A 13471-nucleotide genomic window follows, 5' to 3' on the forward strand; every position below is an offset into this window, starting at 1 on the left:
ACGGTCGCGAACCTACCTTGCCCCTAGACACGGCACTTCCTCCTGCTGCGATCTCAACAAGCGAGTATGCGCACGACGCCATCGCCCTCGCCGACCATGCACGCCAGCTTGCCCGTGCTCGACTGACGGCCTCACAAGCCACTCAGCAGTGTCATTACAACGCCCGCCATCGTGACGTACAGTTTTCGCCTGGTGCGCTCGTGCTCCTGTGGTCGCCCTCCCGTCACGTCGGACTTTCAGAGAAGCTTCTTTCGCGATACACAGGGCCCTACCGCGTGCTGCGCGAGGTGACGCCTGTGACTTACGAAATTGCTCCTGTGGGTTCAACCTCGTCCTCTCTTCTGGCATCAAGTGATGTCGTGCATGTCAGTAGGCTCAAGGCCTACTACACTGCTTCCGAGTCCGATCTTTAGTCGCTCCGGGACGGCGCTTTTGCAGCCGGGGGTAGTGCTACGGAACAATATGTGCGATCACGAAAAGGCGATCAGTGCGAAGACGACGACGACGATGAGAAGCTAGCGCGGACTGTTGCCTCTTGGCCAAGCGCAGCGTATTTTCTTGTAAATATACTTGTACATAGCTTTTCGTCTGCGTCTTCCTACGTAACAATATTAACATATTAATACAAACGTAAATATAAACATGGTAACTACTAGTAACTGGTGACACGGTAATTATAACAACATACTAAATTGCGTACTAACATAACCTTATTTCCAGAGGTGTCTTTAGCATCGAACAGCGCAACTTTACGCGAACACGGAGATGAGACACACAGCGCTGGCTTCCAACAAATAGTTGTTTCGAATTTTTGCTTCATTTATTTCAAAGAACGGTCTGTCGAAGGTGAAGGAAGCGTCCGAAAACAGAAAGTACAAGATAAGTGGCCCGTTGTGGACAGTGCAATTTTTATATTAGTGTGTTCTAACAGCGAATGCTCGCATGATGACGAGACAAATACTGAAGTCATATACGTGATGAATATAAGTACTTGCAGACATCATAAACTCGCGAATCTGATAGAAACGCAGGACAGGAGGATGATTTTGGTAACATATAAGAATCAGCAAAAACTTGCGTGACTTTGCTTAGATGCCGGCAAGTTAAACTCACTGCAAGTTCCTTTCCACATTTCTGTCTCCCCTCAGCCCTCCTTCAGTGTAAGGTATAGCGAACTGGATGCTGCCCTTTGGGCTGAGCTCACTGCGTTCCGCATTTCATCTCCCTCTCCCTCATTCTTGTTCGTTCCAAAGAGGAATCAAAGTGAACCCTTCGGAACCAACGAGGAATCAAAGACACTAGGAAATGTGGTGAAGATGAACGCATATGAAGTTCAAAAGTCATTAAAGTGCTCTCGAAAAGCAGAATATTCCAATGAGGACCGTAATAGAATGGGCAGCAGTGAACCACGTTGCCGTAAACACAAGTGCCCCGTCAGCAGGGCAAGAAAAACTAATAACCGCCTCGTTGTTTGCCAGCCGCTGCAAATTAGCAATGGCTCTCGTTGTTTGGCCTGCCGATATGAGGCTCTTCACTGGAGAGCGTCGGTGAATGCTCGTTAATTATTACTACGACAGCAGCATCACACTCAACCCAGACGAATCAGGGAACTCGAATTATGTTGATGTCTGCTTTTTCACCGTGCGGAGTGAAAGCGGCAAAAGGCTTTCTGCGTTTTCATACATCCAAATAAGGTACCGCAGACAACTGCAGACAGACAACCATGAACAGGGGAGATGAGGCGGGAGAAATGACGTACTCTAAATTTGCGCCATGCCTCGTCTATGCATGAGCATTCAGCATTTCATACGCTCCAGCATTAATTTTTTTTTATGCGAACAGCATTATTTGCCTACTTCAGCCGTTTTGAGCTAATATATACACCTAGCTAGCCTCTTACGCCGACCCAGTGGCCCAAGTTCTTTACCCGCTTGGCCCAATAGGTGTGTGCTTCTGATCGTGATGCATCATGGTCGTTCAATCCTAGTCATTCCAGCTTCGTTTATTTATTTATTTATTCATTTATTCGGTATACCTACATCGCCTGTACGTCACGCTGCCATCGTCGCTCCTACTCCGACCCAATGGTCCACGTTGTTTAATGGCTGGGGACACTATGAGTATGCGTCATGGGTCGGGTCGCTGTCGTGTTCGTTGCATCGTCGTCATCGTCGTAGCGCTTTCCTCGTTCCATCGACGTTAATCTTTCTTCGTCATTGTATTGTAATCATATCGTTGTCATTAAAACGTGATTATGCTGCCTTATCATGCCGTCATCTCCAGACAGTCGCTGTCGCGCCTCCATTGTCAGACAGTCGTCGTAATGCCGTAGTGGTCGTGCCATCATCGTTCGTCGCTCCAGCTTCCTCATCTGACTCTCGTCATGCTGTCGTCGTCACACCATTGTTGTCACATAGGTGTCGCCATACAGTCATCGTCACGCTATTGTCATAATACGCTCGTCGCCATTCCATTATCCTCATACCGTTGTCATGCCACTGTCGTCTCTGCACCACTGTCATACAGTTATCGTCATGCATTCGTTGTCATACCGTCATCAGAATTCCATCGCGGTCGTGCCATCGTCATCATTGTAACTTCGACATACGACTCATGTCAAGCCGTTGTCGTCACCATTGTCGTCATGCCATTATGTTCCCGTTGTCGTTTCATCAATTTCGTCACTTAAGCATCGTCATGCCGTTGTCGTCATGCCGTCGTCGTCATACCAGTTTCGTCGATCCATAGTGATTATGCCGCAGTTGCCATACCGTCGTTGTCATTGCGTCAGCGTCAGACAGATGCTATCATACATTGGCTTCATACCGTTGTCTTCATGCCGCCTTGGTCATGCCATCGTCGTCATTCCGAATTCTTCACCCGTAAGACGTTATACCGTCATCATCGCCCCATCGTCGCCATGCAATCGTCGTCGTCTCATTGTCATCATGTCGTTGTCGTTACGTAGTCGTCGTTGTGCCATCGTCATAATTTAAATAATGACATCTCATTTTAGTCATGCCGTCGTCGTCATACGCCCTTGTCGTTTGTTTTATATCATTCTTTCTTCGTCATGCCATCGTCACTGCGTGGGCATCTTACAGTCGTCGTCATGCTCCTATGCTCATGGCGGCCTTGGCAAGCGAGTGCCGTGGAAAATTGAGACGATATCGGAGTATGTGGCATATAACCGAAGCAACGAAAGTGTCATAATGACCACTGCGCGTTTGAAATAAACGTGACTTCTGCAATATGATCTGTCGCTACATTTTTCGATTGCTATTCGCATTACCATGGACAGTCATTGTGAGATGAGTTCTACCGCAGTTTTCTTTATGTATTGCTTTCGTTTTAATTATGTATTGAGCTTACCAATAAGTATTCTTTATTCAGCATCCGGTGACAGTTGAAAGTGATTTCTTTCGTTTTAAGTATGTTCACAAGTATCGGCTAGCTGATCACACGAGCGTCTGTCCCAGTTTTTCGCAGGACCCGTGTTCCGCATACTTTTGATGTGGGATGTACGCGGTCGGAAGACACAAAAGACACAGCAATAGCGATGCGTTCGCCGCAGCGGACAAGTTCCACCAGTTTAGAAAATGCACGCAGGTTCGTTGCATGCCTTGGTGCTTCTGATCCGCTATGCACAGAGATCAGACGAGCTTCTGCTGGCGTGGGTAGTAGCAGGCTTTGCCCCACACTAAGCCAAAATATAGTCGCAGTGCAGCGTTATCGAAAAAGTGCAGCCTTTAAGAGGTGACAAGTACGCCAGTGTTCGTCACATATTATCGGTGTTGAGTTCCTTGATGCGTTTCGTTTATCATTACCCCTGATCCCTCTAAAACAGCTTTCAAAGCACGTTCTTGCTTAACGTTCTTGGATTTTATACAGGCTATATGTTTTTATCATTAGTCAGCGTTGGTTACCCTCTTCATACATCAGCGCTCAACTCGCGCAACAGTCTTTTGATTTTTTGATGGGCGTTTTTCTTTCATTAAATAACAAACTCGCACGCGCCACTCGGCGATGTATGCAGACACATAGGTTCACAGGAAGCAGGAAATGTTCAATTATGTTTATTGGCAACATATAGCTTTCTACGGAGGGATATCCTTATTGCTTACTTGAAAAACAGCCATTCGCCATTCCAAATGAAATATTTCCTCGTCGCTACCGTGCATAACTCGACCGCTAAGCAGTCATTGAAGCTTCGTTGTTGCTGTGTGACGTAGTTGTGACTTCCAAAAAGAGCGCATACTTGGCTCCTTGAGCAATAATACCAAACAACAGCTGGTTGTAATGAAAGGAAAATTTTTATGTACAGATTTTTACATGTATTTATTTACAGTGGCAATAGTACACATGCGTAAACGTCTGCGGAGCCGTCGAGGTCATATCAAGTAGCATTAGCCAGCCTACAATGAACATCATTTTTTCGGTTAACCTCGTAATGCTTAACGCGCAGTACTTCAGCACAAGTCCGTTTGATCAACTCTTTTATTTACATATGACCTGCAGAAATGGAACATCGCGAATAACACCTATGTGTAAGGAAACACATCAATCAAGTCTTCAAAACAATGCGCTTTTTTTCTGTTTGTGTATACGTAAAACAAATAGGTGAAAAATAATACGCTGCAGTCTAGCATGTTGCCCGTCAGTACCATCAAGCAAGAAAACTTTGGATGTAAAACAGCTAAACCGGTCTGTTTTCTCGCATTAGAAAAAAATTGTAAATAATTGGTGCGTAACCATTGGTCGACTCAAAGTACCCCATCGCGGGATCAATTTTAACATATGTGGCCCTAAATTATGACACAGAAGACAGCTTCATGGCATGAGAGATTATGTTTAGGACTTCAAAAAGCAAGCTTCGCGCGAATAGTGGTGGAATGAAAAAATGTTTTGCGTAACATCAAACTAATATATTAAATATTATCGGTTTTGTACGATGAAGGTACACCGAAGAGTTTTTTTTTTGTAATTTCCTTCTTAATACCGCTTAACGACAGTCACAGTCATTATTTTCTGAAATGCTTGTCAATAGCTCCCCGACATACACGATCCACTGCTGTCTACTGGAGCGAAAGCATGTTGAAGAAGGACAGGCAACTCCCTACCAGTGTACGTTACAACTTTTTTCCGATAATGGAAGCCTGCTTGAATTCGCATAATCCTTATCCGGAAATGTACATTCAGCTCAAAAAGCACGTACTATACGCTGCCAGTGAAACGCTTCCATTTAACAAGAACGCAAACTATTAAACAGAAGTCAATTGAGATTACACTACGAGAATTATGTGGTTCTATTATGTAAACTTATTTCAACTTACGAACCACCGCAGTTGAGAAAGGTCATTGACTGCTACTGGTACCTCCTGAGAAATTCTAGTACATCTTGAGCATCAGCACGTGTAAAATAGAATCCAAACGGTGTACAACACGCTGAATGTAATGTAATCGAACACAGTAGAGTGTGCAGTAGGATGAACAGATATATCGAGAGCGAAAGACGTACAACATGTAGGACACTTTTTGTGACAAAGTAGACGTCCTAAATAAACTGTAATGCTGCCTTCAAATGCATTCCCATTTTAATTTTCATCTTAACCGATTCAGTTTCAGCAAGACTATACCAAGCACATAACCCCGCATTTCACATATTGCGTCACAAGAATGCGTCACATTTGCCAACATTCGTACTGGCATGAATGCAAACTAGAATTCTTGCATTAACATAACTAAATAAAACCTAGGAAAGCAGTCCAACTAACCAAGAGGTTGTAACTCTTCTTGAAACGACTCTTTCTCTTTTTGTATCAGAAGAGTAAAATATCGTGCAGATGTTTCACTTTTACTATTCTGGACTGTAGTTAAGCTGCTCCCTTTCTTAATGAGACTTAATAACCCAAGCAGCCACCTTTCTCTTTTTTCTGGGGGGGGGGGAGGGGGGGTGACAGTGCTGCACTATTTATTTTTTGTAGTATGAACAAATTTTTTATTTATTCAAGTATAATATAGCTGCAGTACAGTTAGCATCGTACCATATATTCATCGCTTGCATTCCCGTGCAGTGCCATAGATGAGAGAAACGAATTGAAAGCCTAGTGAAAAAAAATCTAGTTTTGCCTTACGAGCCTCTACAATGGCAACGCGCATGGCACAGACACCTCCCAGATGACAGAATACCTATGCGCACTCAGTGTGACGTCATCAAGCAAGGCCGTCACTTCCGCTGAAAACTATGCCATGAAAAAAACAATCGCTCTAGCCGTTCTAGCCGTACATTGTGAAATGTATAGGCTCTCAACCTTCCAGTGTGATGTCATGGCTTAAAAAGCGCGCATCTTCTGTCATTTGGGAAGCATTAATTGCATGTACCGTTTCGTGATTATTCACAATTTTCTTGCAGCACTCACTCATCCTTGATCGTTTACGATGTCATCGATGACGCGAATCGAAGGCACTGATTTATGTACATTGTTTTTCATGCGCAAGACAACTGTGTAAATGATGTGAAGCACATCGAAAATTGAACATGTGTAAATACGGTGTTTTGGAAACACGTGAACCCAAGTCGGTGGAAGGGTATACAACAAACTCTTGAATTTGATCTTCAGTCAAGACTGCTTCACGAAACCATCGGCAGTAGCGTCAAAAGGAGCAATGTCGCTGAGCTTTCGAGGAAGAGAGACAGTGACTTCAAAGGCGGCGAGCCATTGGAATCAGCAACTGTCAAAGAAATAGAGAATATACAGTTAGGGTTCAGACACTCGTTTCAATGCTCACTGATACATCATACAGCAAAACGTTGATACAAAGAATTCTTGAAGAAACCAGATGTCCAAGTGCCTCATCGCATGAAGGCTATAGCGCCTCACGAAAGGACCCAGTGATAATAGCTTGGTCTGTTGGAAACAGGAACTTAGTTGGGTGTGCTTCGCCATAGATTAAGAGCTACTGTAGCAACCCCTAAGACAATGGTGTCAACTTCTTTCACATGATAATGGTGGCTCTGCGCTTTAGTGCCTATGGAGTCTTAACAAGCATGAGCTTTAAGTACGCCTCCTACTGTGTTCGATTAAAGTGTTGCCTGTGTAATGTAGCGATTCCTTTCGCTCGAATAGATTATTTTCATATAATCCAGCGCTCACGACTGCCCGATCCTCGTCATAACATGGGTGAGGAAAAGCATTGGAATAGAATCGTTGCATTATCCGGGCTTCCTGATCCGCCACTACTTCGCTTCCATCTCTACGACCCTCTACCTTTCTCCCTCCTACCCTCTCTCTCTTTTAATCCCATCTCCGCCCCCCTGCCGGCGCTGAGCCGTGCTCCCGCATGGGTTGCAGAAAATAGTGCTAGTCTTTCCTCCTTCCCCACAAGAACCACTTCTCTCTCTCATAATTCCTTTCATTGCCTTAAAATCTAGATAACTTGCTGCCCACAAACACATCTCAGCGCTCACGAGATGTAGAAGCCTCTAGGTCATGCTCAGGTCAGCGGTCGGATTTATACGTCCAATGTCTTGCGCCCCATAAGAAAGAAATACAAGTAAAGTATTTAAGGCAGGGAGATAAACCAGAGGATATCTCTAGTTGGCTACCGTCTATTGAGGGAGAGAAAAAGGGTTATGAAAGTTGAGAGAAAAACCAAGAAAATAAATGAAAAGGAAGAAAAAGAAGGAAAGAAAGGACGAACAACAAAAACTATCTGTGTGAGCACTGTCGCACACACGCTTCCTCAAGAAGCCACGCATTCACACACAATATCAATCTTACACACGTATACAGACATGCAACATAGCACGGTGCCCAGGGTCACAAGTGTGACCCAATCACAATTTGTGATGCGATGCATTATCCCACCGCACCATATACCACCACTGCATCAAACGCAGTAGCGCCTTTGAAGCCCAAAGCTGCACACTGACCTATCAGTTACAACGTATAGCATGGTATTAACAGTGCTGCCGTTACCCGCCGAGATAGTTCAGTGGTTAAAAAAAGTCACGTTCGTGTACTTAGATTAAGGCGCACGCTAAAGGAACGCAGGTGGTGTATCAGGATCCGTGCATTATACTGCGTCTCTCATAGCCTGATAGCTGCTCTGGGACGTTAAACTTCACGAACAAATCAACCAAGACGCTGTCGTAGTTTATGCCGTCAGCAGAGGACCTCACCAGCGCCGTAGTGCCCAGGCACATGAAGCCCTGACGAACGATGGCTGCTACCGAGCACGAACTCTCTCTCGGAATACGAGTCGCCGCTCGCGCCAGCTGCCGAGGAGGACGTGGAGGCGGACGAGCCCCTGGCGGCGCCCGGCAGCGCGGCCATGCACTTGATGCGCATCTCGTCGTGCACAAAGTGTCCGGGCCGCACAGTGAAGCGCAGTCCCAGCGACGTCACCTGGCGTCCGGACTCGAGCCGCTGAATCGGATAGTGGACCAGGTACCGGTTCGACACCTGCACCGCCAAGATCGTGGTCATTGTTTAACGTTGGTCGTATAGAGACAATATGCAAAATTACGAAAGCGGGCTTCTTCGCGTGGCTTTACGGTAAAATGTCTACTTTAGGTGTGTGTAAACTCTTCGTGAACGCGTGATACGTATGAATTTATGTGCCGTCTACTTTGGAACAAACTGTTAATTATTACCTGCTCGTACCTCTTACGTTCCCTTCAACTTTTCTAGAACTATGCGTAAATACGTTCAGAATTTTGCTTACTTCTTGTTTGCTCTACTGGTAATATTTCTAGGGAAGACCTACGAGGTTGTTCTTCGTATGGCTAAGGGAAAAGAAATAGTTGACATCAGGAATGATGCCAACATCCCCTACACTTACGCTTCTTAAAATAAATTTTCTACCTAATACTCCCGAAATACCTGAAACAAACACACTAAGAGTGCGTTCTCTCTTAGCGTTCTGCATTTGTGGAACGTTTTCGCTCTGTTTCAAACGAGAGCGCACGTACGAACCCCTAAAATGAAAAAAAGAAAGTCGGAAGTAATATTTTTGTAACTTGTTTGGGTAGTAATTAGCGTATGTAATGCGGTCTTGTGCAAAGGGTTGGGGAGCCGAGACAGCATTTTTTTATGTTTTTACTGATTGCCCGGGTGATCTTGTTTTGTTCTCCCAACTTGACCTCGATTTGCTCGTTTAAGTGGCCGGATGTTCTCCTTTGAGTCTCCCGATGTTCTCATTTGAGTGCCGCAATAACGGCTCTGGCTTTTGGCTCACGGTCACTTCAAGGTCGCCCACAACGGGAGCTAAAAGCATTTCACGCTTAAAAAACAGGTGGCTATTGTCCGTGTGTTTTCCCCTGAGCGCCTTTTAGGAATATGCCGTATGATCGACAGACGAGAGATCCCTCGTTTTGTTTTGTTCCTGGTCGGGCTAAACGTACGTGAGAGGAAGGCCTACAGCGGATCTTTGCAGGTCAGCGAACTTAGAGCATTTCGAAAGTGAATTCGAAAGCCGGGTTAAAAAAGCCTGGTAAAAAAAAAGTCGGTTAATTAAAAACGAAATGCTAGTGCTTATTTGCATACACTAACAACCACCAGTCATTCCAGACTTTCGACCCAGATGCGACAGATGGCACAGGAGTCGCTGTCAAACTGCACTGCTGCATAGCTAAGTACGATTTGGCGGTCGCAATATACTAATTTACGACAAGCTTTCTGAAGTTGTTTGCTAGATAGACGGCACATATGCTATTTTAATCATATCATGCCGGGCCTGTGTCGCAGCTATAATCGGCAGTGGAAATTTCAAGGCAATATGGGTGCACCCGCCTCTCTCTCATTCAGTTGCCATTGGAGTTCTACGGGTCGTCCGTATCGAGAGTAGCTGCAGGTCACGTTCACCAGGTCGCCAACGTGGTAGCTCGCCTGGCCTCCCGTGATCGAGGGCTTGTCATCCTCGGAACCTGCGACAGAACGAGGGAGAAATGGTAACAGCAAAACGTGGGTGGAATCCCTCTTTCGACCGAAATGTCAAGCGACGTTAGAGAAGGACTCGTCATCATTATCAGTCCGTGCTTCAGAATTTGACGCAATTACTCTGTATCTATCGCCATGGTTTTGTAGAAGAGTTCGTATTGTCGAGCCACATTGAGGTCAAGTGGCAGCGACGAAGCCAGTCATCTTTCTTACGCTTCAAATTAAAGGGGAATACGTCTGGCGTTTCGTTCATTCTTTTATATTTCTAGCGCTTTTAGGACTGAAGAACAAGGAATTCGCTGGAAAATGTTCAATACCGTCAAGTTTCCAACTAGATTAACTTTCTGCAGGAAGTATTTTTCCCTTTTTTTGTCATTCTGATTAAGGTGCAACTGGTGGCGTCGATTCTAGTACAGGCAAGATGTCTCCTTTGTGCCGAAAATAAGACGCTAACCAACGCACGACCGACTTATCGGAAGGGCGCGTAAGCTGATGTGGGGAGCTCTTCGGATTGTTAACTTAACCCTTTAACCGCCAATTTACCTTTCGAAAAACGTACCAAAATCGCCAATTTTTTTAAGTAGTCATAATTTTTTCCATGCAATTCTGATTCTGAAAATATATTAGATCGTTGATTTCTGTTTAGAATTAGCACAGAAATTTAAAAAGAAAGAAGAAAAACTGCTGTTGAGGGCGGCTTTCCCTCAATGCATGCCGTGGTAATGGGTCAGAACATAGTGAAAGTCGAAGTATCTATTTGTTGCAATACACGGTAGCACACTGAAAATTGCATAGACATTGCTTCATCGTAGCAAAATCTTTCGTGATTAATAGTCGCTCTTTGTGTGGTAGATTTCGAAGCATGGCGTCACACAAAGCCCGACTGTTCCTCAACACTGGTGTCTCCAAAACTTCCTTTGCTTACCAATCTCAACTTGAGGTTTGCCGACAAAACCCTGCAATATTAAGACCACAAGGAAGGCCATAATCTCATCGCGGTCTACCGGTTTCCATGTAGAACGCCGAGCAGCAACGTATGCTACCGCATGATGGTTTGTCTCCGTGACGATTAGGTAAATGAGGCTCCAGTCAAAGAATACATGAATCCAGCCGAGAATGTCATTCTCGTCAGTGGGCTGCCGCAAGATTCCAGGCACTGAAGAGAAGGGAAACCACGGAGACGCAGGTGGCGGGTTATCGGTGTTCACGCGCCGCCACACACGTGCACTGCTCAATGCGTCATCGTCGTAGTTGTCGTCATCGCCGTCGCTCTCGTCGTCATTTGAAGCAATCTCCAGGGTAAAGACAACGTCCGAGTCGCTGTCCGACACAAATTCCATGTCGTCACTAACGCTTCTTTATATACTGGTCCAAGAAGCACCTCTTTTTCTTGGAGCATCGCCGCCACCGGCATTCTTCTTGCGAAGCGCCATTATGAAATGACTGTTGCCAGGCTTAAAACACGTGCGAAAGGCACGAAATGCAGTTTTTCATAGACAACTACCGCCATTTAGGGTTGAAAATTGCCAGCAAAGCAATTGACGACCGTTATACGTCTTTGGCGGCGGAAGGAGCGGAAAATCGGGCCGGACGAGTGTGACTCGCCGTTGGCGATATTGGTGCAAACTCGTGTGACGAGCACAGCTCGGGGTTGGCGGCCAAAGGGTTAAGGTGTAAATGCTAGGCGTACCAGAATTAGAAATATTTAACTTGGCTGAACTCTACTAGCCTAGACGTGCACTGGAATACTATAAAGGACGTATCTGAGAAAAGTTGACAGTCACTTTAGCATACGCTAAAGAGGGTGAAGGCGAAAGCTTTCGCGCTCACGAGACGTTCATTACATTGCTTGACATTATCATTCGAGTGCGTTGTTACTTCCTATTACTTGTTTTCTCCCACCAAAGGTCGTGAATGCTGGTTCGGGTGCCTTAATTATCTCTATTTTAATGAACTGTGCCTTTATTCACTCTGCTGTAATTAACACCAAAGGTCGTGGACTCGAGTTCCTTAATCAAGTCCATTTTAATTATTTGTGCCTTAATTGACTTCGTCTTAATTAGCATCAAATGTAGTGGGTTCGACTCTCGGCCTTCACGATGTCAACTGAAATCCAACTTGGTTCGCCCATATCTCCAAGTGGGCTCGACTTCCCCCAGAGGTAGAGGGTTTGACTCCCACCAAAGGTCATGGGTTCGAATGTCTCAATGAACTATGTCTTTACTGTCCCTAAATTCACTTTGCCTTAATTAACATCAAATGTCGTGTGTTCGACTCCCAACAAAGGTCGTTGGTTCGAGTGCCTTAACTAACTCTACCTCAATGAACTTCATCCTATTTAACACCAAAGGTCGTGTTTTCAATTTCCACCAAATGTCATGGGTTCGAATGCCTTAATTAAATATATATTAATGAACTGCGCCTTTATTCACTCTGCCATAATTAACACCAAAGGTTGTGGGTTCGACTCCCACCAAAGGTCGCGGATTCGAACCCTAGTTTTGGTGCCACTGAATTTTGGTGCCACAATGCCGGACGGTGTAAGGCCGGACGGTCAAATTTTCATCCCATGAGCCCAATTTTCGTGCCGTGAGTCTAAGTCTTTCCCCATAATAAAGGCGCTAGTGAGGACATCTTGTGACGCTGAAATAAAACCATCGCAGCAAGAACTGCTGCACGGGCTCTCCTATTCAAACAATACGATGTAGAAGATTACCTTGCTATCATTATCTCACGATCGGCTAGCTTACGCCAGCATATTGCAGGGATAGTGTCGGTCACAAAGCTTTCGGCGCATGATTTAAACACAGCTCTTTAGGCAAAGTGTCAGAAAATGTTACCAGCTGCGCTGCTCATTCTGATACTCGTCTGCACCAAGTTACATCTGCGCTGTGCTAAAACTAACGGTGTTTTGCTGGTGAAATGCCCTATGTATATGCTTCCAGTAGAGCTAGGCACAATGAGCTATCTTGGAAAGCAACTTAGCGCAGGTAGTCAGGGAAAAGAGGAAGACATTAGCGCCACGGCGCGCCAAGAGCCAACACCCATGTAATGTGCACGTTTAGAGAGATTTCCGGAGCTTACTGAAGACAAAAGATGCTTAAAACGATTCACTTACGCGTGCTTTTGGCGTCCTGTGCAGCGACGATCTCTTCGCTGGATAACGAGTATGCCTCGGACACAGTGGCCGTACATTTCAGTTTCATGATGCCGTAGGTGAAGTGGCGGGGTTCGGCCGTGAAAGTCATTGCTAGGGACGAGTGGTACAGCTGGTCTTCGTCGCGGAGAATGGGGTGCACTTTCTCGAACGATGGAGGTACCTGAAAAAGACCGAAAAAAAACCCGAGTCGTCGAAATAGCACAAAAATAGAAGTAGAGTCATTAAAATCCAGTGAACATCCTCCCTTGTATTTGTACACTTGTTTGCTTCACACCTGGCACTGTAGCCCAGTGGCCTTGGCGTTAAGCTGCTGAGCTAGATGTCACACGGGTTCGATCTCGGCCGCGACGGCAGCATTTCGATGGGGGCG

At 45.4% G+C, this 13471-nt stretch overlaps 1 protein-coding gene across 1 annotated transcript in view; it reads right to left on the reverse strand.

Moving 5' to 3' along the window:
- Positions 1–4294: 4294 nt before the first annotated feature.
- Positions 4295–13471, reverse strand: part of LOC126531413 (uncharacterized) — an 87803-nt gene continuing 78626 nt past the window's right edge. Inside the window, exons 5-8 of the mRNA XM_050178925.3 lie at positions 13060–13261; positions 9795–9928; positions 8183–8465; positions 4295–6732 (exon numbers count right to left, since the gene is read on the reverse strand). Coding sequence (XP_050034882.2) covers positions 6632–6732; positions 8183–8465; positions 9795–9928; positions 13060–13261 — 720 coding nt within the window. The 3' untranslated portion in view covers positions 4295–6631. The remainder of the gene's footprint in view (positions 6733–8182; positions 8466–9794; positions 9929–13059; positions 13262–13471) is intronic.

The sequence above is a fragment of the Dermacentor andersoni genome, chromosome 5, assembly GCF_023375885.2.
Source record: "Dermacentor andersoni chromosome 5, qqDerAnde1_hic_scaffold, whole genome shotgun sequence".
Classification (NCBI taxonomy): domain Eukaryota; kingdom Metazoa; phylum Arthropoda; class Arachnida; order Ixodida; family Ixodidae; genus Dermacentor; species Dermacentor andersoni.